The sequence below is a fragment of the Ciconia boyciana genome, chromosome 3 (genome assembly GCF_034638445.1).
Source record: "Ciconia boyciana chromosome 3, ASM3463844v1, whole genome shotgun sequence".
NCBI classification, from domain to species: domain Eukaryota; kingdom Metazoa; phylum Chordata; class Aves; order Ciconiiformes; family Ciconiidae; genus Ciconia; species Ciconia boyciana.
Window position 1 is genome coordinate 66,503,071 of NC_132936.1, and position 21,446 is coordinate 66,524,516.

General features: G+C 35.6%; 1 protein-coding gene across 11 annotated transcripts in view; it reads right to left on the reverse strand.

The window, feature by feature from the left end:
• REPS1 (RALBP1 associated Eps domain containing 1) overlaps nucleotides 1–21,446 on the reverse strand; it is a 70,896-nt gene that overhangs the window by 24,351 nt on the left and 25,099 nt on the right. For 5 of the 11 annotated variants that reach the window (XM_072855965.1, XM_072855958.1, XM_072855959.1 and 2 more), the window contains exons 4-9: nucleotides 14,932–15,085; nucleotides 8,231–8,358; nucleotides 7,584–7,746; nucleotides 7,211–7,274; nucleotides 6,187–6,341; nucleotides 802–941 (exon numbers count right to left, since the gene is read on the reverse strand). In XM_072855965.1, the coding sequence (XP_072712066.1) occupies nucleotides 802–941; nucleotides 6,187–6,341; nucleotides 7,211–7,274; nucleotides 7,584–7,746; nucleotides 8,231–8,358; nucleotides 14,932–15,085 (804 nt within the window). The remainder of the gene's footprint in view (nucleotides 1–801; nucleotides 942–6,186; nucleotides 6,342–7,210; nucleotides 7,275–7,583; nucleotides 7,747–8,230; nucleotides 8,359–14,931; nucleotides 15,086–21,446) is intronic. The other 6 variants (XM_072855966.1, XM_072855962.1, XM_072855964.1 and 3 more) reach the window with 2 other exon arrangements.

Consider the following 21,446-nt stretch of genomic DNA (forward strand, 5'->3'; position numbering starts at 1 on the left):
ATAAAACATTGGTTCACTCTAAGTCAAAGGCAAAAATGTTAAAACAGAGCAACAAGAAAAACTCTAGGAATCAATCCCTTACAAGCTTTTTAAACAATGGACATTTGTGGGGAAAAAACAAAATCCTGTTTGGTAACTTCAGTTTCAAATTCTGACAAAATACAGCTTTACTACATAAGACTGCTTATATAGCAAATATGTATGGTAAAGGATGATAAAAGCAGCAGTATGTAACAGCAAAAATTTAAAATTTAAATAAAGTTAGCCAGTGGTTGGCTTCAGATTCAACTTGGAGTCTTTGCTTCTGAAACAAACCCAGAGCTATGATTTCTCTACGTTACTGCTGAGATATTTTATATTTCAGGGTAAATTAACCTCCAGAAATAAGTCTAAATGTCCAGATCCGTCAGAAATTTATTCTGAAGTCTTGCAAAAGTGTTGGCTATAATAGCCCTTTAGAGGTAACAAAAAAACCCAACCAAAACACCACCCTAAATGAAAAAATCAGGAATGAATTAAACTTTCCAAATAAATGCTAGGAGATAATTTTGTGATTAATATAAAGCTTAATTACCATTAATGACATTTTAAATAGTAGCTCATCTCACATTGAGACAGAAAAATCAGAAGGAAAACATTACCTTTTTTTACAATTTAACATGTGTAGAACCTTCCTGTGTCTATTGTCCTGCTAACTTTTCCACAATTTGTGATCAACAATCCACTTATGATGAATTATGGATGCATACACAATTTAGTTATTGACTGGCAATGAAATAACTCTTAAATAAAAGTGCTAACCTCACTGCTCTGATTCAATTCTGGCCAGGTCTGGTTTAGGGATGGCATTGATGGAGACTTGCTTGGAGGTGCTTCTGCTGGAGAGCTGGAGTAACCTACCTCACCAGTCTGTTCCCCAACTTCTGAAATGACAGGAATCACTATAAACCAAAATCATGAATTGCATTCAGTTTATTCTCAGAAGAGCTGCTCACATCTTATGGAAAGCGCAAAGTACCCTTTGGTTTCATCTTTTCCAAGTAAATACTTAGCAGCAGACAAAAAACACTCATTCTAATCAAATATACTATTTATCAGGTGCTACTCTTATTTTGAGGATCTTTCTGAAAATTGGACTTTGAAGACGAGACTGTACCATACTATCTCCCTGTACTCTGGATTTTAAATAGCATTTTTAGATTTTGATTACATGTAGAAATAAATATAATTTTTCCTTACATTATGAGAAAATAACTTCACACTAATGTTTATTACATCAAATCCAGCACGGAGAAGTTTATATTGCAGAATAAAATACTTCCTTATATGAAAGGGTAAAGCAAAACCAGTATCTCAATGCAAACACAAACCAAAAATATGAAAAGAGAGATGAAGAACACCATTCCCTTAGATTATTCCCCAAAGAATATTTTAAGTTTTAAGCCTTCTTACTAAAACAAGGGTGTTTCCATTCACTATATTTTGCAAATTGAACAAGTCTAGCAGCTGTCACACTGCAACTGTACATCGCTACTGTTATTTCAGTTTTCTCTGAGCTTTCAGCAAGTACAGTCCCTTGCAGAAACACTCCTTCAGAGTTGTAGAAATTGTCATGATGCAGCACACTTATTTTTGTTCTGTTCAAACTATAAGAGAATCAGGTAAAGTAAATCTGAACAGTAGATTAAGCATTCTGCATAACACAGCAAAATACTGCTTACAGTGTCTTCTATTTTGCTAGATACCACAATACAAGCTAAAGCAATACCTTGAAAGCCTCAAAAAACTGAAGTTCAGTGTACAAACGTATAATCTAAGTAACAGGAACAGTTGAAAGAGTGACTGATAAGTAGCTAGACATATTAACAAGATGTTTGTAGTCCAAAGAATTAAAACTCTGAACAAGCCAAAATACTACACAAGAGGAAAGACGGCTTAATTAAATTACCATTTAAAAGGACTGCTTGATAGATATGTGATTGAAGAAAACTGCCACAAGAATGTGATACACTGTACCAAAAATTGATTAAAATTTATAAAAAGGAGGCTCCTGAAGTGCTGAAGTCTGCAGCGTGCTCTTCTGCTATGACAAATCAATATTCTGTCTGCTGTCTTCCATTCAAAAGAAACTCATAACAAATCTGGTGTCAAATTGAGCTGTGTGGCTTGTGGGAGTGGAGGAAGGATGCGTGTGTGGTGGTGTAAAACTGGCACCAACAAAAGCTTTGAACTGGAAACACTTGAATAGTCAGTGGTGACCAACTGCACCTTTGAAAACCAACAACAATCCATTATTGTCTCCGAAGTGCTGTTGGGTACAGCAAGAGGCACAGTCTAAAAAGAATAGCCAAAACATTGAAGTCCAGAAAGAAATCAATTGTCCCATCTTGAGGCCAGGGGAGGCTGAGGTGCTACTGACATGAAAAAAACCACACACAGAAACCAGTAACTCATCAAAATTTCAAAGGTCTTGTAAACTTCCTGTAAATAGCCAGGCATCAGGCTGAGACTCAACATTCCCAAAATAGTGCCCAGCACCTAGCATCTTGTACTACTCTTTAGAGGAAAATGGCTTCACAAATTATTCAAGACAGAAACTGCATCTAATACCTGCTTCAGGCAAAAAGCATCTAGCAACAAAAATTAGGCTACATCAAACTGATATTTACAGGTGCAACGATGTCACCAAGTAGTCAAGATGACATGCTGTAGTCATTGTACACAAAATAATATACTAAGTTCAAAATATGCCAGTGATAATGTTTTGGGAATGCATATTGCTTATCAATTGCTCTGAAGTGTAATATGAATAAAAATTTTCTAGTGAGTTAAAAAGACACTCAAAATTCTCATTTCAACGATGGTGCACCAGATAACCAAACTAACTCTTAGCGTTAAACACAAGGTCAAAAGATAAGGCTGAAAACTGCTGGGGATAGACTACACAGCTACCTGTAGTTCAAGGAATTTTGCAACTATCTACAAGAAACATGCATATGACACCTATGGAAAACTTCAGGGGTTAAAGTAATTAAGTTGTGCAAGACAGAGCATGGCACATTCTTTTTCTTACAAAGAAATGGCATTGTTGCAGCAGCCCAAACAAAAAACAAATTCACAGAAAAGAAAACTTGCTTTGAGTTTTGTAAAGTGTTGGTAGCTTTTACTAACTGAGATAATGAGTTTAAAGGAAAATATTCACGTTTATTTACATAACAGGAAGTGAGACTAGCACTCTTCTCAGCTGCAGATCATAAATTCTGCCAAGACAGATGCAGATGCTATCAACAGTACTCAATTCATAAAATAAAATGTATAAGCACTTAGAGAAGTATTTGTACAACTGCCTGACTCCATGCTCCCATTTTCATTCACTGCCGTTTTCTTCTACAGGCTGTTCTTATGCAGACAGATCTTGCTCATTCTGAAGAGCTGACATTATCTATCTACAAATACCACAACACAATGTTAAGACTTAAGTGGAGCTGTTGCAATCCAAATAATTCTTTGAAGTATACAATCCCATTCAAAATACTAAACCCATTCAAATGTATCGTAGAATTACCACAGTATTCTAAGAACTTAAAACAGCTCATTTCTCTTCCTAGTCAGCAGAAAGATATTAGCACCTCATTCAACATTTTTTTCTATTAAAATTCTGTAGGGGCATAGTGCTATACCGGAAAAATGACCAACTATATAAATGCTTTATTATACAATAGGTCTATGTCATGTGAGAGAAATGCGTATCCCTGGCCACGAAACCAGATGCAAGACAAGACCAATATGTTAATGGATCTGGGACACCTGCAGTTGGTCACATAATAGATTCACAGGGGCTGACGAGGGAGAGGCTGCCAGAGTAGATCACAAGAGTGCTTCCCTCCATCTGTCTGAAGAGAGACATAGGGTGCAGGGAGCCCTCTGTTACTTTTCTGTCTGCTGGGCACTAGTTCAAAACTCAAAATGGAAGGAGACAGCAAGTTTCAAGCACAGAGCAGAAGCGTGGAAGATCAAGGGGAAAGTTTCTAACAAAAGGACAGAATTAATACGGGTATTGTTAACACTTTTGAAATAGTTGTTAACCATCTTGCACATTGGCTTAAAAAGACATTCAAGTAATTCACCTTCTTGAACAGTTTGAAAATATGTTATTCACACTGAGGCTTCAGTCAGCAGAAGACGAGCACCAACAATTTCCTTCTCTGAGAAAGTTGTATCCCATGAAAAAAGTGCATTCAAAAAGACACTCTGGTGCCATACTTTACAGTTTCTATTTCTGAGAATGCTGCTGGAAGCAAGCTTTATTGAAATACAGCTTTTATGGGAACTAAAAAGAAAAAATTATTACAGAAATTTAACAGGTTGATCTTTCTAGGCTGATTTACAGTCCTGAAGTTGAGCCCATGTAATTTAACATGCACGTTAGTCTGCACATAGACCTATGAGTAACTTTTAATTTAGATTAAAATAGTAAATGTATACTGGAGATTTGGACTGTTGTAACTACAAGTAAAACTATAGTCAAGTCAGTAACTTCTCCTAAAGTCTTTTATTCAACATACAAGTTTTGGTGATAAATCATGTTAGGTGCTAGAAAAGATTTGCTATTTCCAATACTGGTGGCCCAAATTAAAAAAAAATATATAGTTAATTGGATAAAACTCAACAAGTTTGCAAGAACTGTCACTTTTCATTGTAGGTATTAACAGCAGAATCAAGTATCAACCAGAACTTTATTTTTTTTTAAGCACAGCTTACACAGCATGGTAACCTTTTAACATTCACTTAGAACAGGGTAACTTCCCTTCATTACCAGAGGGATTTTTTTTTTTTTTAACTACTTTTAAAAGTAGTTTTTCCTCAAATTTAAAGACCACTTTGTACCTCATGAAAATAAGTCACAAAGTTTTATATTAACAAAGTTGCCTGTAAAATAAGAACAACAAACATACACATAACACTTTTTGGTTTAATGTCCAATTTATAAAGTTTCCAGACAACTTCAGTTAAACGATAAAAGCCTTGGCATCTACTACCAATCAAGGCAGTAGAAGATCAGGTACTGATATAGTTGTTGGGTTTTTTTTTTTTTAAAAAAAAACTATCAATGTTTTATACACATAAATTTTATTCCATTTCTTATAAAGATTTTTGCTTGGCCATCACCTTAACACAAAAATAGACAGAATGGGTAGGTTTTAGACACTTGCTAGGTAGTCGCTCAATGAATTGTAGATATTTCTTATGAATGTCTTCACAGTAAAATGCTTACTCATACTGAAAATACCAGTTGTGGCTGACTGCTGTTGGAAAGGTTCTTTGAGGAGCCAAGCTACTCCCACAAAAAATGGTTTAATTATTAAAGCAGAGGTAGTAAGAGCCACAGTATCTAGTTTAAGGACTCATCAATAATTGTCAGATGAAAGTCTTTGACATCCTACAAACACACTATGAAGAGATCGCCTTTGAAGTATTTAGTAAAAAGAAATAAAATTCTAGGAAACCATAACACTTGTGAACCCAGAGTATAACTGGGTTCCAAGCAAAAGTCTGCTTGTTAAAAAGTATTCTAAAGCAGTTTTAAAATATTGTTTCCTTTATCTGTTTTAAAATAAAAAAGAAAGATGGCTACAAGCATCCTGTTTTTAAATACCACTTTTACACAGAACAGTAGTTTGCTTTTCAGTTATGGGACTGAGTTTTTGGTGCGTATTAACAAGCAGAACTCATACATTCAATGGTTTATCTGGGAGCGCCCAATGGTAAGGGACTATGCAAAGAAAGACTAGGTGCCAAAGCAACAGAGGATAAATCCTGCTGTCAAGTCAGGAGTAGAATAAAATAAAATAAAATAAGGAAAAATCAGTGCTACCGATCCTGTACTTTTAAACTATACAGTCCTACCTCTAGCATTGAATCTGGGAATATTTTCTAAGTACCTTCAAGACTTATAAACTCATTTTCAGAAATGAGGGTGAACAGAAAATCTCCCTGTACAGAAATACCTATGTGCTCAGATTAGCTCTGAGCAATGATTAAGATGTCTAAAAATTGCACATTGCTTTACTTCATACTGACTAATCCGTTATGCTCATACAAACCTATAAATATCTGCTGATACACTGTAACCTTAACTATACCGTCATTTGAAAATAACGAAATTTGTGTTGAAGCATGTCTTACCCGTTGAGTCTTCCAAATCAATCAGTTTGGGCATTAAACTTTCAGGTAACTTTTCTGGCAAGTCATACCCATTCTTCCTAGCAACTACTAGATGAAATGCAGCACAGAACTCGTCCAATGTCAGTGCACCATCTTTATCAAAATCTGACAGTTCCCTAAAAAGGAAAACTTAGTATAAATACAATCTCTTAAGGTTATTTTATTTCCAAAAGACATACTTCTGTTGCTCTACTTGGAAGATCAAAGAATGCAGTTTATAGTTCATTTTACCTTATTAAACACTTCATGTTAGCACTACATGCTTTATTCTTCAAAGAAGATGAGCCTTCATTAATAACATTTCTTAGAGCTTAAAGATCATTTAAACCCACTTTTATCTCTCCAGGTTTTTAACTCATTTAAGACAGTAGTACACAGTATTATTGGCCTCAGATTTTTGGCAAAGTATACTAAAGAAACAATAGTGCTGAGGCAGCATGATTTTAAATGGGAAAATACACGAATTAGAAATCATTACACTGAAAGAAAGACCAAATCTGCCAAAGTAAGCCATTTAATGATAGCATGCAATGATGCAGTACCAATTCTAGAATACAATGAAATACAAGCTTTGCACCAAGTCAAAGCTAAATTTGTCATCAAGTCCCACTAAGTGCACTTTAAAATACTTGCATCTGTACATTTCATTTAAACTTACTTGACTTGAATAAATAAATATCGGTAAGGAATTAATTATTTAAATTTAAATGCATCTTTAACAATAAAAACCGCTAATAAATTAGTTCTTACTCTGAAGTGTTTGAAATTTCTTCAAAAGCTCAAAATGCCTTGTAAATAGTGTCAGCCTAGACCCATTAAAGCCCAGTGAAATAATATTGGCATAAATGTGAGTAGGACGGAACATATTAGAGTACTAGTGAAATTTCACTTAATAACACCTTCTAGTAAGAAGGTTATTAGATGACTGCCAGACAGCTGTCATCTTCCTAAATAATTATCCCGAATAAAGACACATCACACTTACCAAATATGAGAAAGTTCAAGAATAGGTAGTTTTGACTTAGTGAAAAATTCTTTAGCTGCAGATCCTGAAAAATTACAACAAGAATTTTTAATATGTAAAGCAAGTTAAATCATTACAAGACTTAAGAGTTATGGTAAAGGAGATGAGCTATTTAGCAAAGGTTTTGGGAAAAATGGCACTAATTACTAGGGTTAAACGAAGGAAAAAGGCAAATTAGTTTCAAGTCCTTTCTTGAATTACACTGGACTTTACTAGAACATTATCAGCAAAATGCAGAACTTTCTTCAAAATAGTATGCAAACCTAAGTAAACAACAAAGTCTTTGTAACAGAACTGCTGCACCCACAATTGTATTTTTTAAAGAGTAACTTACCTGGTATAAATCCATTTAGATCAGGTTGAATGGTTTTAAACTGATTAACATAATACTGCCTTTGTTCATCAGTTATTTTCCAGGGGTCATCATAACTACTTGATTGCCTACGAATTTCATTTGTTGTTGTAGCTGATGCTACAGTTCGTACTGTTGTCTGGTCCTGAAATGAAATATTTTTCCTCAGTATTATCTACCTAAAATGCTTCTATGAATTCTCAACTTCTTGCCTTCAAAAAATAAAGCATAGTTAAATCTCGCAGTAGTTTAAAAACTGCAGGAAACTATCAGCAGATTGCATCTACAGGATAATGACAGGGTATTTTTGCACACTGATACATATGGATACAAATGACTGCAGGTATGCAAGCAGAAAAAAAAAGTATGGCACATATGCAAAAAAGCTAAACACAAATGTTCTAAAGTCACAATTGTTCACATTTTTTACATTAGTAGCTTTCAGTTAATCATTCCAAATTAAGTCAACTCAATGAAACACGTATCTGTTGGGTAAATAGCACTGAGCAGACTACAGCACAGATACACAGTAAACATCTGCAATGAAAATTATTAAAAAAGAGGAAAAAAATAAAGGATTGCCACATCAATCTGAATGAAGCAAATCAAATACCAATAAAGTGTCACACCTGGACAGAAGCAGGATGCATGGCTAAAAGAGCACTGGTTGGTGGGGTATCTGCAAAACTGACCCAATTTTCTTGATGGGGTGGTGGTGAATGGCCAGACCATATGGGATCACTAGAAGTAGATGAGCCTGAAAGTAGAAGAAATATTTCCTTTTCAAAAGACAACCTTGAAAACTCAGTAAGAACTATGGGTATGAAAGCAGTCAAAAAAAAAAGTCCTGAAACATGCTCCTGTCAGGGAGATACACACTTGCAGAATGGTGAAGAAAATGAAAACCAAACTGCACCAAGGTGACAAAGTTCACCTTTTGACAACTCACTCCTGTAGATTTTTACATTAGGTCAGCTTAAATCTGTACTAAAAAGACAGAAGTGACAAACGAGCTTATTGCAACGTGTAAAATGTAACTTGGGTTTTACCCATTTAATGGGTTTTGAATTAGTTAGTTAATACTCCACATTTTCACTTAATTGAAATGGGCAACATTTGTATGGACAAACAGCTATTTACAAGTGGCATATGATATTAGCATGCAACTTTATTAATCATTATTGTTAAATTTTTTTCTTTTTTAGGTTTTAGTTTGGCATTCAAAGAACAAAGCCTTGGAAATTCCCCTTAAGAATCAGGCTTTTTGGCATAAATTTTTTTTCTAAATTATTTCTAGACTAACTTAACACAGTTGCTTAAAAACAGTCCAAGAACAATAAAAGGCATCCATATAGAGTGCTGACATCTGCTAGGTATTAACTATCTGGAACACAATAATTGAGATTCACCCAGTGCCTTGTTATAATCTACTTCTGAAGTAGTGCCGATGTATTAACATTAAAATAACGATGAAGCAACTATAAAAAGATTTGGCCACCTCCTGCTCTATGTACAAAACCCTAAAAATTCTCTTAAATTGCAGTTGCAGATTAAAAATTTAAGGAACTCTGATCAGAGGGAAAACAAACCAGCTGGAACAAGTCTAGAAAAATCCCAGGAATCCATTCTACTCCTTCACTCCTAAAAGAAGTACTGAACTCCTTAAATATAAACAGCAGTTGTGAAACTGATTACTTTAATCTACTCTTCGTGCAGAACTAAATGCTTTCTCTTGAAATATGTTAAAGTCATACTTAGATAGGAATTTCTGCCTCATATGTAGAAGTAGATTTCCTTTTAAAAGGCAGGTCAACTTCTTGTGAGTTTCTGTAAGCCCTCCACCCAACCCACAAACTAGAAATATGACACTAATGTCATAATTTTAATCCTGCTACTAAAATCTAAATTGAAGCAATAAACCCCCAGAATTTATTGTCAAGATGTTGACTAAAAAATATTGCTATGAGAAATCCATTTTTATATAGGTACTCTATTTAGGAAGCTGACAAATGTCAACAATTGCAGGTTCTTGGAGAGACTGATGACACTACTAGTACATAATCTGCAGTAAACAGTGTGAAGGAAATCTGAAAATCAGTGAGGCACATTGAGGGCTAACATCTACAGCGACAGTAACATTGTTAGTATACAAAATTACTATTTAGTATCTGGCAGGATGCAATTGCTCTTTCATTCCATAAGTGACCCTTTTCCTAGGAGAAAGTAATGAGAGAAATGCTTAGAATGGGTTTATCTTTGCTCTTCTCCTATGTACAATAGCCATAATGCTGCGCAACACATTTAATCTTGCATTACATAATGCAGTAAAAATTGAGATCTCCGGGGAGAGAGATTTTTGAAGGAGGAGATAAGTCAAATATACAAAATTGAGAGGTTACATTATTTCTGAATTTCATCAAAATATGAGAATAATACCAAGGGGATTTTTGTTTTGTTTTTGGTTTGGGTTTTTGTTGGTTTTTGTTTGTTTTTTTTTTTCCCAGTTAGCTTTACTGGGATAAAAAGCCACTATTTAACCACTCCTTTTGTTCCCAAATTTGTCCTTCACTTCTGGAAGCTCCTGATGTGGCCTGGAGCTTCTATAGTGACTTTATCCAAAAATGCTGAGAATAAAGAATAAAGGCAATGAGTTTGGCAATGCTTTTTGCATTGGGGTTATTCTTCAGTAGTTGGTGTAACTAAAACACTAGAAAGAAACGTGCAGAAACGCTCAGTCTCTCTCCAGCTGGACTCTCAGTACAGGGCTAACAGATAGTAAGATTCAGACAAGTCCTTCCTGTCTCTCCTATGGATATGCCACGCTCAAATTTTACTTTTGATACAATGGCTCTCCCCTTCTCTGCCCCTCAGACACTGACACTATCACCACTAACCTTACATATGTTTGCTCCACCTTTACTTCTCCCAACAACTTGTCTTAGTACAGTTCAATTTATACCCCACTTAGCACAGCACCTCTTCCAAAGCAGTACTTTGACAGCAATGGAGATGCCAGTAGCACCAAATTGTCATACTTTCCAAGTACTTTACAGGTATTACAAGAACTGTTCCCTTTCTCCCCTGTTCAAATCATCCAAACAAGCATACTCCTACTTTACTGTTCCTGTTATTCACTCTGCAATGCAACATTTTAGGACACAGGATGGGAATGCTGGAGAACACTAGAAAAAGATTACTTTACTAGTAACTGTGGACACCTGGATCTATACACATACTCATGGACTGCCACCAGCCAGTAACTCAATTCTCAATCATTAAAACTACATCTATTTGACATTTGAATTAGAGATAGTCACCCCTCACTTTCTTCTCAAACTACAAAACCAGACTGGGAACACTGAGGTAGAAGGGAAGGTGGAAGAAAACTGGACCACAGAGAAGACTCAGAACAATCAATGTATTTTTTTATTTTGAACAATCAGTATACCAATTTTATGGTATTATAACAACCTTCAATGGTCTCTGTGCATTTTCATCAGTGAGAACATCATTAACAGCACTTTGAACGGAGAGTAGGCCTAAGACCAATTATCAGATTTGAGCTAGCTGGTGAAGTCTAATGCACTATGTTTAGTACGAAGACCTAACTTGAATTCCTGTGGCTGCTCTACATCCTTCTCCTCTAGCTTGAACATCTTACCAACACATTGATAACTTGTGGAAAATTATCTCATTTCCTGTTGGAGAAAAGTTAACCCCTCACTTCAAGCTACAAATCTAAGTGTAAGAAATGGTCTATCTAGATAACATCTGAGTAGCTTGTACTTTTCAATGACTATACAAATGTGGCTTTACTTACAGAGAATTAAATTTTCAACTAACTTTGTAAACTAGCAAGAACTCGCCTTACCACCAATTTGTGATGAAACAAAACCATAAGGTGAGTACAATTTTGGCAATACGATAAAAAAAAGTAGAGCTCTTCCCCTCCCTTAATAATCACATCCAGGTAAGAATAATCCTTAACTTGTAACAAGGCCAATTATCAACAGTTATTGAAGCAGTAACTAGGAGACAAAGGACTGTTCAGTCCCCTGCAAGCACAGAAAATATCTTAGGACTCTAAAGATACAAGTGAACTGTTAGTTCAGTAGACATGTTCCACTTCTGCCCATGAAGTTTTCTGGTTCTTGATTTCATGAACTGCAGCAAAATCTCTCCCAACAAGGAAAAGAAAGAAGTGTGGCTTAGGGCTGCAAGTTCTCATACATATTCAGACATCAAAACAGAACTTTGATGTAATGCCAAAGAAAGCTAACAGAGGACCTATGACTGAACAGAAGACCTCAGATTTTTTTACTAGTTTGAAATCATTATTTGGATACTACCAACATAAATGCTCTGCTTTGCTTCCAGTCCAAACAGACTACAAAGTAATAAAAAAAAATTTCTAGCCCCTATGCTGACATGCCACTCAACTATCATTTGAAGTGGGGAAGGGGTTCTTTCTCCCAAGTTTGTCACAGTCAGCACCCTTCTAGCAGCTGAAGCTGTAGTGAAAAATCAGCTGAAAAGGTAAAAGTATGAAGGTTTTTTTTTCTCTCTTGTAACCACAGGAACGGGAGGCTCATCTCGTATAGAATTCTGTTTCCTACAAGGGGTTCAGTCATCCACTGTATTATTCTATGAAGACTGGTCCAGATCACAGATGCAAGCCAGAACTGAGAAAAAACAACATGATTTTTGAACAGCTTTATCTTAAACTGTTAATCCAAGACACCTGGAAGACTTGAGACTCGGGATTTAATAGAATTGACTCCGACACTTAAGGATGAGACCTCATCTAACAATAAATTTCATTCTACACAGGTAATCAATGTCACTGAACTTTTAATTCCTGATATTAAATACATGCACCCTTTGGGGCTCTCTTTACAAAAAGGCTTGAAGAAAGATGGTCAAGCCTTGGCTTCTGATTTCATATGTGTAAGCACACTGACCTAGTCATGACCAGTGCCTCAGAGTCCAGCTACTTATGAAGCATCACTAAATTACTGAACAACACAGTGTCAAAAAATTTGTAAAATTCCAATTCTTTTGCTCTGTTGAGATGAGAACAGGTTTACTTCCTCAAGAAATTGAGAACTACAGTTATAAGTAATGATTAAGACTTGATATAAGACAAGGTGTGATATTTTTAAAAACAATAATTGAGTCATTATATAATAAATATCCTACAGTCCAATTTCATACAGAAAGCACTATTTAATTTTGTTCATGTGGGAGTATGATGATGCAATGGAGTGTATTTACTGTGCGTAAGTCAGGATCTTCCTGTTTAAACACATCTTTCTCCAAACAAAAAAAATTATGTTTTGATTTTTGTCCTTGTGGCTTAGGGCAACAAACTGTTTATTACTAGACCCATCAGAAACATTTCCACAGTTGAGGTTCCATGCTTTCAGTTGACAACTCCATCACCCTCAAACAATGTTTCACATAACGTGAAATACAAACACAGAGACCTGGGTTCTTATTTTTCTTGGATCACAAGTGAAATGGCATAGTCCTGCCTTAAATCCTACTGAAATAATGCCACATACTTGCAAATTACCTGATTTCTCAAGAACATCTTGCATTGGAATCAAGATCAGCTTGCAGTGCTGATTTTAAGAAAAGTAACCAACAGTCTATCTGGTTCTACCTAAGTGTCAGCAGAACGTCATTTTTCTACAAAATACTGTTCTTAAAAAGTAGGCTCAAGACAGGGAAAAAATGACGAACTGTGTACAACAGATGAGATTCAAAGGAATCATCTGCAGTGCAAAAGAATCACCCACAGCGAATCAGGATGACAATTTTTGTTAAACTAATACATGAAAATCCAGTCTATCCTTAGCATTGGCAGAACAGACAATCCTTCTATAACAGTATTTCCAAATTACTTTAAACACACTATGAATGTGTTTCAGTATGGAATATAAAATCGACAAATACTGAGCTAGTTCAGAAATATTTTCAGACTGCTACTGAAAAATTTATCCATTAGACATCACAGGCAAAGTATTGCCAAACTGAAATATTAACACGGTATTACAACTTTAATTTTAAGAGGACAATATTGAACTCTTCAACAGTAGGAACAGTTTGCATACTTTTCTCGAGTCCTTGACTTCATAAGTTAGGAAAACTTCACAAGTTAGCAATCAGCTACCAGACAAACTTGTATTTCAGCTTGCAAGAAAAGAAAAATCAGCTAAACTATGCAAGAAAAAAGTCAAGAAATTGACTGCTGAAAAATCACAATGCCTGGACTGAACCCTTAGAAGTGATTATATATGCAATGAGCAGACTAGTAATCTTTTTTTTTTTATTCTAAATTGACTGGCACTTACTAGCAAACAACATTCAGGACACTGGCATAAACCTCTGCATACAGCCTGTTTCACTTCTAAAATAAGTTTTATTCCCTTATCCAGCCAATTCTAACAACGGGATCCCTGGGTCCTCGATGGATGCTTATAACTACAGAATGACCATAAATTGAAAGGTAACAGATCAATTTTGAAATATCACAACTGAAATAAACCAACCAACCACAGTTCAATCTAAAACTACAGCCTACAAAATGCAACATATTATTTAGCAGTATCATAAAAAACAGAACTTGAACTAGAATTGCTCCGCTGTTCCCAAATTTATTAAGTCTACCAGATATCAGAAAAGAAACCAGAACTTTTTGAAATATGAGATATTAAGGGGGAAAGCTTTTTAAATCTGAGCACAGTGATACAACAACAGGGATGGTCTTCATATTAAATGAAGAACAATAAAGGATGAAAAGCTGTACTGAAACAAGTGGTTCTACCGTGACAGATCAGAGATACAGTAGCTTAAGTTATGTTTATGTAAACTTTAAAGAAAGCAAAAAAACGTTAAGAGAATTAGTTGTTCTGACAATTCATCTAATCTACCAGAAACATAATTCAAACAAACAATACATTATCTGTTGCTTTCCCTTGAGCTCCCCACATGTTTGGGTATACTGACAGTTCCTGCACAATTGCAATTGCATCCGTTTCAATAGGATGTCAGTTTTGTATTAGAAAACTTTCCACTGGGAAACTTTCACACTCTCTTTCCCTCCCTCCAAACTCTAAGCATTTCCCATACCACACTAAGAAATGGATCTGCCATGTGCAGACCACAGATTCCACAGTGCTGCCATCAACATGAACATTTGAATCTGCAAGAAAGTTTCCAGGATTGGAAAATACAAAGTTAAACTGCCCTAAACTCATTTAATATACTTATTTAAGAATTCCACAACTTTGTGTTACAGCTGAAGCATAACAGAAGACATTTATACCTGGTTGTGCTTCGCTAAATGGAGCCCAAAAAGGCCCAGGTCCAGCAAGAGGTCGTTCATTATTCCCTCCGCTGGGATGGCGGTTGTGCTTCCTCCATGTATGTGGAGAGGTTGGTGGGGATTGCTGTGGTGAAACAACTGGAGATGTGGACTCCTAATAAAACAAAGGAACCTTTTAAGTTTTTTACTAAATAACTAAATACATAAAAGCCTATCTAAAACCATTATTTCCAGGAAAAACCATCACTGCAGTTAAAGTCTCATTTTAGAGACTGAAAGTTTTAGTACTTATTAAAATGAGGGAACAGGAGAAGTCAGGTACAGTATGACTGGCACTGGACACATTCACTTCAAACAACCTCATCTAATATATTTTTAACTTGGCATTCTTACGACAACAGCAATGCCAAGTTAAATGACTTAGCTACAAAGGAAACTAGATTACAAGACTCACTTTCACTTGTGATAAAAGTTACATTTGAACCCAGGTCTCAAAAGAAAAGATTACTTACTGTACAACTTATCATCATACCTAATTTTCATCAAGTGATTCACAATCAGTTACTTTCACTTAAAAACCAAACCAGAATTAAACATTGGGAAAAAAAAAATCACTAGACAGGCCACATTTTTTTTTAAATATGCAAAACCATAGATATAATATTTTCAAAGAATGATGCCATCTAGGATATACTTCTCTGCTGTACAAATTACAAGGTAGTTTTGCCCTGATGTTAAGGCTCAAGCTTCTCTTTAATCCCATATTGTACTATATTCTCCCTGAACAGGTAGTAAAACAGAGAATCACACGTACAATTTCTATCTGTCTCATGAGACATTCAGACTACCAGATTATTCCATTTCAAATAAAATATGAAGGAAAAATTATTTACACTGTACAAAGTAACATATTTATATAGTAGAAAGTAATTTCCTCCCTATATCTAGATCTTTTGAAATTCCTGTTTGCCAGATCTCCAAATTTGAACTAAACTGTATTAGTGAAACCAAGTACAAGAAAGCAAAGCTTGAACTCTGAGTTTCCTGAAAAGTATAAAACAAAGCTAAAAATCTCAAAATCTGTTTCAGCAGTAGACAAAAAAAAGTTTGGTACTCTGTGTTAACAACTGTTAACATACTATCAAGTACCAACAGCCAGACTGACTGTAGGCTTCCACATGATTCCCAAAAGTGAACTGGTTTACTTTGCTGAATATTCAAAGGTCATTATGCTTTTTAATCCATATTACATCTGCAAAAGTCTAAAAGTCAATGAGAAAGTGCCATAAACAAGCGTTTCTTCAAGCAAGGTACATACTAAAACTACATGCATTGTAGCAAAAAAGTTTTAGAGCCATGATGACTGGTTACTTTCTAACGCATTGATGTAAACTTTCGGGTTTTTTTCCCCTTCAATTTTCATATTTCCTGGGATATAAGGCCAGCCTGGTTCATTCTGCAACTGAGGTATTTTCTGGAAGTTCTGACCACTGAGTCAGATTTCTTTAAATAAGTTCCTAGGCCACAAGATTTTGAACTTTCCATTCAAAGCATTTAAATGATGCCCATATGTATTGGCAAAGAGTATTACAAAGTGGCTGGGAGCAATACTAATTCATTTCAACTTTTAATTCAGGGACCAGCTGATTGCACAGTCAAAGTCACTGTTTTTCCACAGTACCTCCACCAGTTCAAGATCTTTTTGTTGCAGTTACATGCCTTTCTGAAATTTGCCTGAAGATTCCTCCTCTTAGCATCTTACTTGACAAGAAATTTATCTTAGATGACAGTACATTCTTACCCTTACAGGTACATGGGAGCAAGAGGGGAAGGAGGGAAGGTATCCAGAGTACTACTTGCAGGCTGGAAGCTAGAACTGAGGTTGAATGGTTAGTCTGTTTACCGTAGTGCAACAGGTGCTAGGAGAACCATGATGATGCATCACTGAAATCAAATTAAAAGCTTCCTCTTCTATTGCCTTTTTTACAAGCCATCTTTTATCAAATAAGATTTGAAGGATGTTTGAATTTTTAGACAAAATACCATGAATAAACCTAGGGAAAGCTATGCTTGGTCACAGACACTATTAATTTACTCTAGTACTCTTACTCTGGTAAGTCAGATGGTCCAGAAAGACACAGAAGAAAACCTGAGGCAGACAAACATATGATTCACTATTTCTAGTAACTGCATGTGAACATTAAAGCTCTTGACACATAGTTCTCAGGAAGCAGCCTTGCCCTAATGAAGCTGACAACTGTCACTATTCAGTAAGCCTCCATCTTACATTTGGGCTTATGCTCAAGATACAGGAATAAATTGTAAATATGATCCTCAACTTCAATTCTTCTAAATGTTTATTTTACATGTGGTTCATGTGATTCTGAAAAGCATGTAATAATGGTAATCAGATCATCAGAAGTACAAGCATAACAAATAATTTACTTTGTTCCCAATGTTTCAGTCAACATTATATTAGAATTTTGAACATTTACAGACTTCCCACAATTGATTTGGAGCTTCAACTTACAGACTCCGAAATTATTGAAACAGCAAAAGCATGTCACCAACTCTGATGTCAAAAAGCTTCTGGAAGAGGGACAAGCCACATCTTCAACTTTACCGTCATTACAGGTCACGCATTCCCACAACAGTTTAAACCAAATTTAGATGGCATTACTGTGGCATCATCTTTCCCCTGTGCAATCCCAGTCACTCTCATACACCACTCATTACATTCATTGATCTACCTTACTAGAAGCTTAGGAGAGCTAAACTAAATTATACATATTTTTTAAAAATATGTATATATTTATATACACACACACAAATATATGTGTGTCTCTGTGTGTGTATATAATACCTAAAATGGCTTAGCCAAAATACTGATGGCTCGATGCAAGTGTAAAGAAGATGCAAGCCAGAAAAGACTAGGGAGGAGGCAGGACTGTAGAAACATTGACTCAGATTCAAAAGCAGTCATGGGAAAACACTACGACTAGGGATTTATTGAAACTGTAATTACATACAGGTTCATTCACTCCTTATATACAGGTTAACATCAACTATGTATCTGCCTTCGCAGTGGGTAAGAAGTTGTCATTTTCATATACTCATGCCTAGAAAACATGGCTTGTCGTACAAAGTTTCCACTCCAATTTTGCACTGAGCTTCACATTTTAGTAAGCAGAGGCAGTATAAGCTCTCATAAACTGAGAGTGTTTTTAGAGTTTATGAGAGCGTATGTTGCAGCTGAGGAAGTTGGGTCATTCACTTTCATCTGTCTGATTTATTAATAAAATACACTAATTTTGAAAGCTTGAAATATCCAGGATCAGATTTTTCTGACAGTATTAGGGTACAGAACCTAACTTAATTGCTCTTCAAAATCCTAACATGTAACAACAACAGTTTGCCTAATTTGGGTTACTGATAACCCAGCAATCTTGAATTTCACCAATTTTAACAGAAGTTACCCACCTAAACTCTTTGGGACCTTTGACAATTTTACTCACCATCTGCATACCGTAGTTGATGCATCATTTATTAGACCAGCTATTATCAAAATCTTATTTAGATAAACTGTTTCAGCACTTTCAGTGCAATTATGTTTAAACATTTAAAACTCTAGCTTTTAATTTCTCTCCAAACAAACCTCAGTAAAAACAATGTTCACAGCAATTACAATGTTCTGGTTTTTACTATCTTAAGACTTATTTTTCCTCTTTACATTATTCCAGAAAACAGATCTAAATAAAAGCATGTTGACATAAATAGTTATTAAAATGAAAATGTTAAAATAGTTAAATCAAACTGCTGAGAACATTCTTATCAACAACTACGCAAAAAATAAGGCTATAGCTAACAGGCAAAAATTAAGCAATCCTCTTAATTTTAAAAAAATAACATTAAAAAAGTTGTAAAAAAGTATTATTTTTGTCAAACTGGAATTACGAAACCAAGACCCTATGAAGGACTCAGAACTTGGACTTTTTTGGACTGACAAGCAGTTACTAAAAATAGCATGGTTCATTAAAAAAGGTGATATAATATATGGCTCTAAAAGAAGAGCCTTAGTGAAGATAAGCCAAACAAACTGGCGTAAGGCAACACAATACTGTGCCAAAGCAACTCCGGAGGGATCTCAATCTCAAAAGAGCATTGCAAGCATACATGAGTCAAATGAGATTATAAACCTTTTCCTGGATCTCACACCAGGAGAAAGCCAGAAGAAAGCCTCCTAAGGAGAATTCCAGAGACAATGAAGCCAGACATGGCCAGAAGGGTAGCTCTGAGAGTGTTGTGATCCAGGTCCTGATACCACACAGCCTGCATAAGAGTCAGGGAACAGATCCATCATGAAGCAAGATTACGCTAGAGATGGTAACTGCATTGCAGAACCCATGTTTTTGTAATCAACTAGCATTCATACTGAAGAATAAAATAGTCCAAGGTTCAATGTGAACTTCTCCACATGCAGTACTACACATTTTTAGAGAGGGGGGTGTGGTTCAGCCAATTACAAACTTGTTAGTCCAACCTCAACAGTTTGAAAGGTTTCAGACTGGGTTTTGAAGAAAATAATAATTAAAAACAGAGACAAACAGAAAAAGGAATAAATCACAGCATGGGAAATTTTACTTAAGTTGGCTGATATTATTTTAGTGATTTTCTAGACAAAGGAACTGTGCTACATTTAACCTGAACCTCAGCATACTTCAGTAGGGTGCCACACAAGATAATTCCAGCAATGTCGAGATTAATACAAGAATGTAAGGTGCAAAAGAACTGGCTACAGAAGGAGCAAAGCTGGACTGTATTAGAATGGGAACTATGGGATTGAAGGGAAGTTTCTAATAATGCTCCTGAATGACTGATTTGGGGAATGACCTAGTTTGATACTTCAGGTAACTGCTTATGCACACTAAGTAGCGTGCTGATGAATTCTGACAACAAATGTAAGAAGGCATCAGACAGATGGATTCCTTTCAGGACATAGATAACAGTAAACCATCAAGTTTTAAAATATAAAATACAGTTTGTTGCATAGTGGAAATGAATAGCGAAGTGCATAATGAGAATCAATCAGCTGAAAACAGAAGACTGGATGCACAGGTCAACTATCAGACCACTACAACATGTCAATTATGACAGATTTGCTTTATTCACAGCTGCTAAGGTGTATGAGGTGAGATATATCAAGCAGAAGTAGGGACGTACCCTACAAAATAGTATTAATACTGGTGAGATCTCGTTTGGAACGAGAAATACGAATCTAGTAGAATATTTTGAATAAGAACAAATTCAAATTGGATCAAAGGCAGAGAAGGATTATGAGGATTACTGGTAACTACCTTATGACATGAAACAGACTATGGATTGTTTTGTCAAGCAAAACAAATGTAAGGGGGAATACAATGGTTTTCTAGTAAATACTGGTGGTGTTCTGCAGCAAATACTAAGGACAAAGCTGCTAAAAGAACGGGTATTACCTGATCTAAGTAAAGTTAAGTGGGTATTCCCACAAATATTCCACTATATTCCTACCAAGGAATAGCTTTCCCCAATATGGCCAGTGTGGAGACAAGGTTCTGATTTCAAGAGAGAACCCTGATTATTTTTTAAAAACTCATTATCTAATACAATTTCTCAAGATAATAGGGGGTTAGACTCAATGACACAAGAGATCTTTTCCAGCTCTGTGCTCTTAAACAATTTATTTAATACCAGATATATTTCACCTGGAATTACCTGTTCAATCTACAGAACAGAAGCAAACAGAAATGGACTACTGGCAAAACCTTAAAAGAAAGTCACACAACTCATGTAGTTAAAAAAAGTTGAAATGATCAAATTTTGACTGCTACAGATGCCAAATTTGAGCTTTCCCTCCTAAGGCTGCACTGGGGTGGCAAGAAATCAATATAATCTAGAGTGCCAGTATTATGCTTAATGCAGACATAGGCAGATGAGTACTTTTTATTTTCACCTGGATATATAGCAAGGTTCAGCCTATGAGCATTTGCCACATACATGTTTTTCAGGTGTTAGAGCCTCAACATCTACTGAAGCTAGCTGCCCCCCTTTTCTGGAAAAGGTGGCAAGCCAGGTGGAAGTATCCTGAAGCAGTACCTGATGAACACCTGGATCACACTTAAAGACACTGGAAAAAAATATTTGCTTTTTGGCTTTAACAACAAACCACAAAACATCCACAGGCAATATCTAAGAGACTGATATTGAGAACATTTAGTCACTTGTAAGCTAGTTTCAGAAGACAGAAAATACTTCCTAATCTCAACATTGCTGCTTCTTCTAGGAAACTGTTTTCAGTAAATTTGTTTTATTCCTTTAAAACTAAGGCCAAAAAAGCTTCCATCTACAATGACAGCTCCTAATTCTACTAGGAGGATTTCTTTTAAAAAAAAGCACAAAAACTCAACAGAATCTAGATTCTCAAGACTGGCCTAAATTAACCTTTTTAGTGGCACACCGGCTACTACTAAGGCATACAG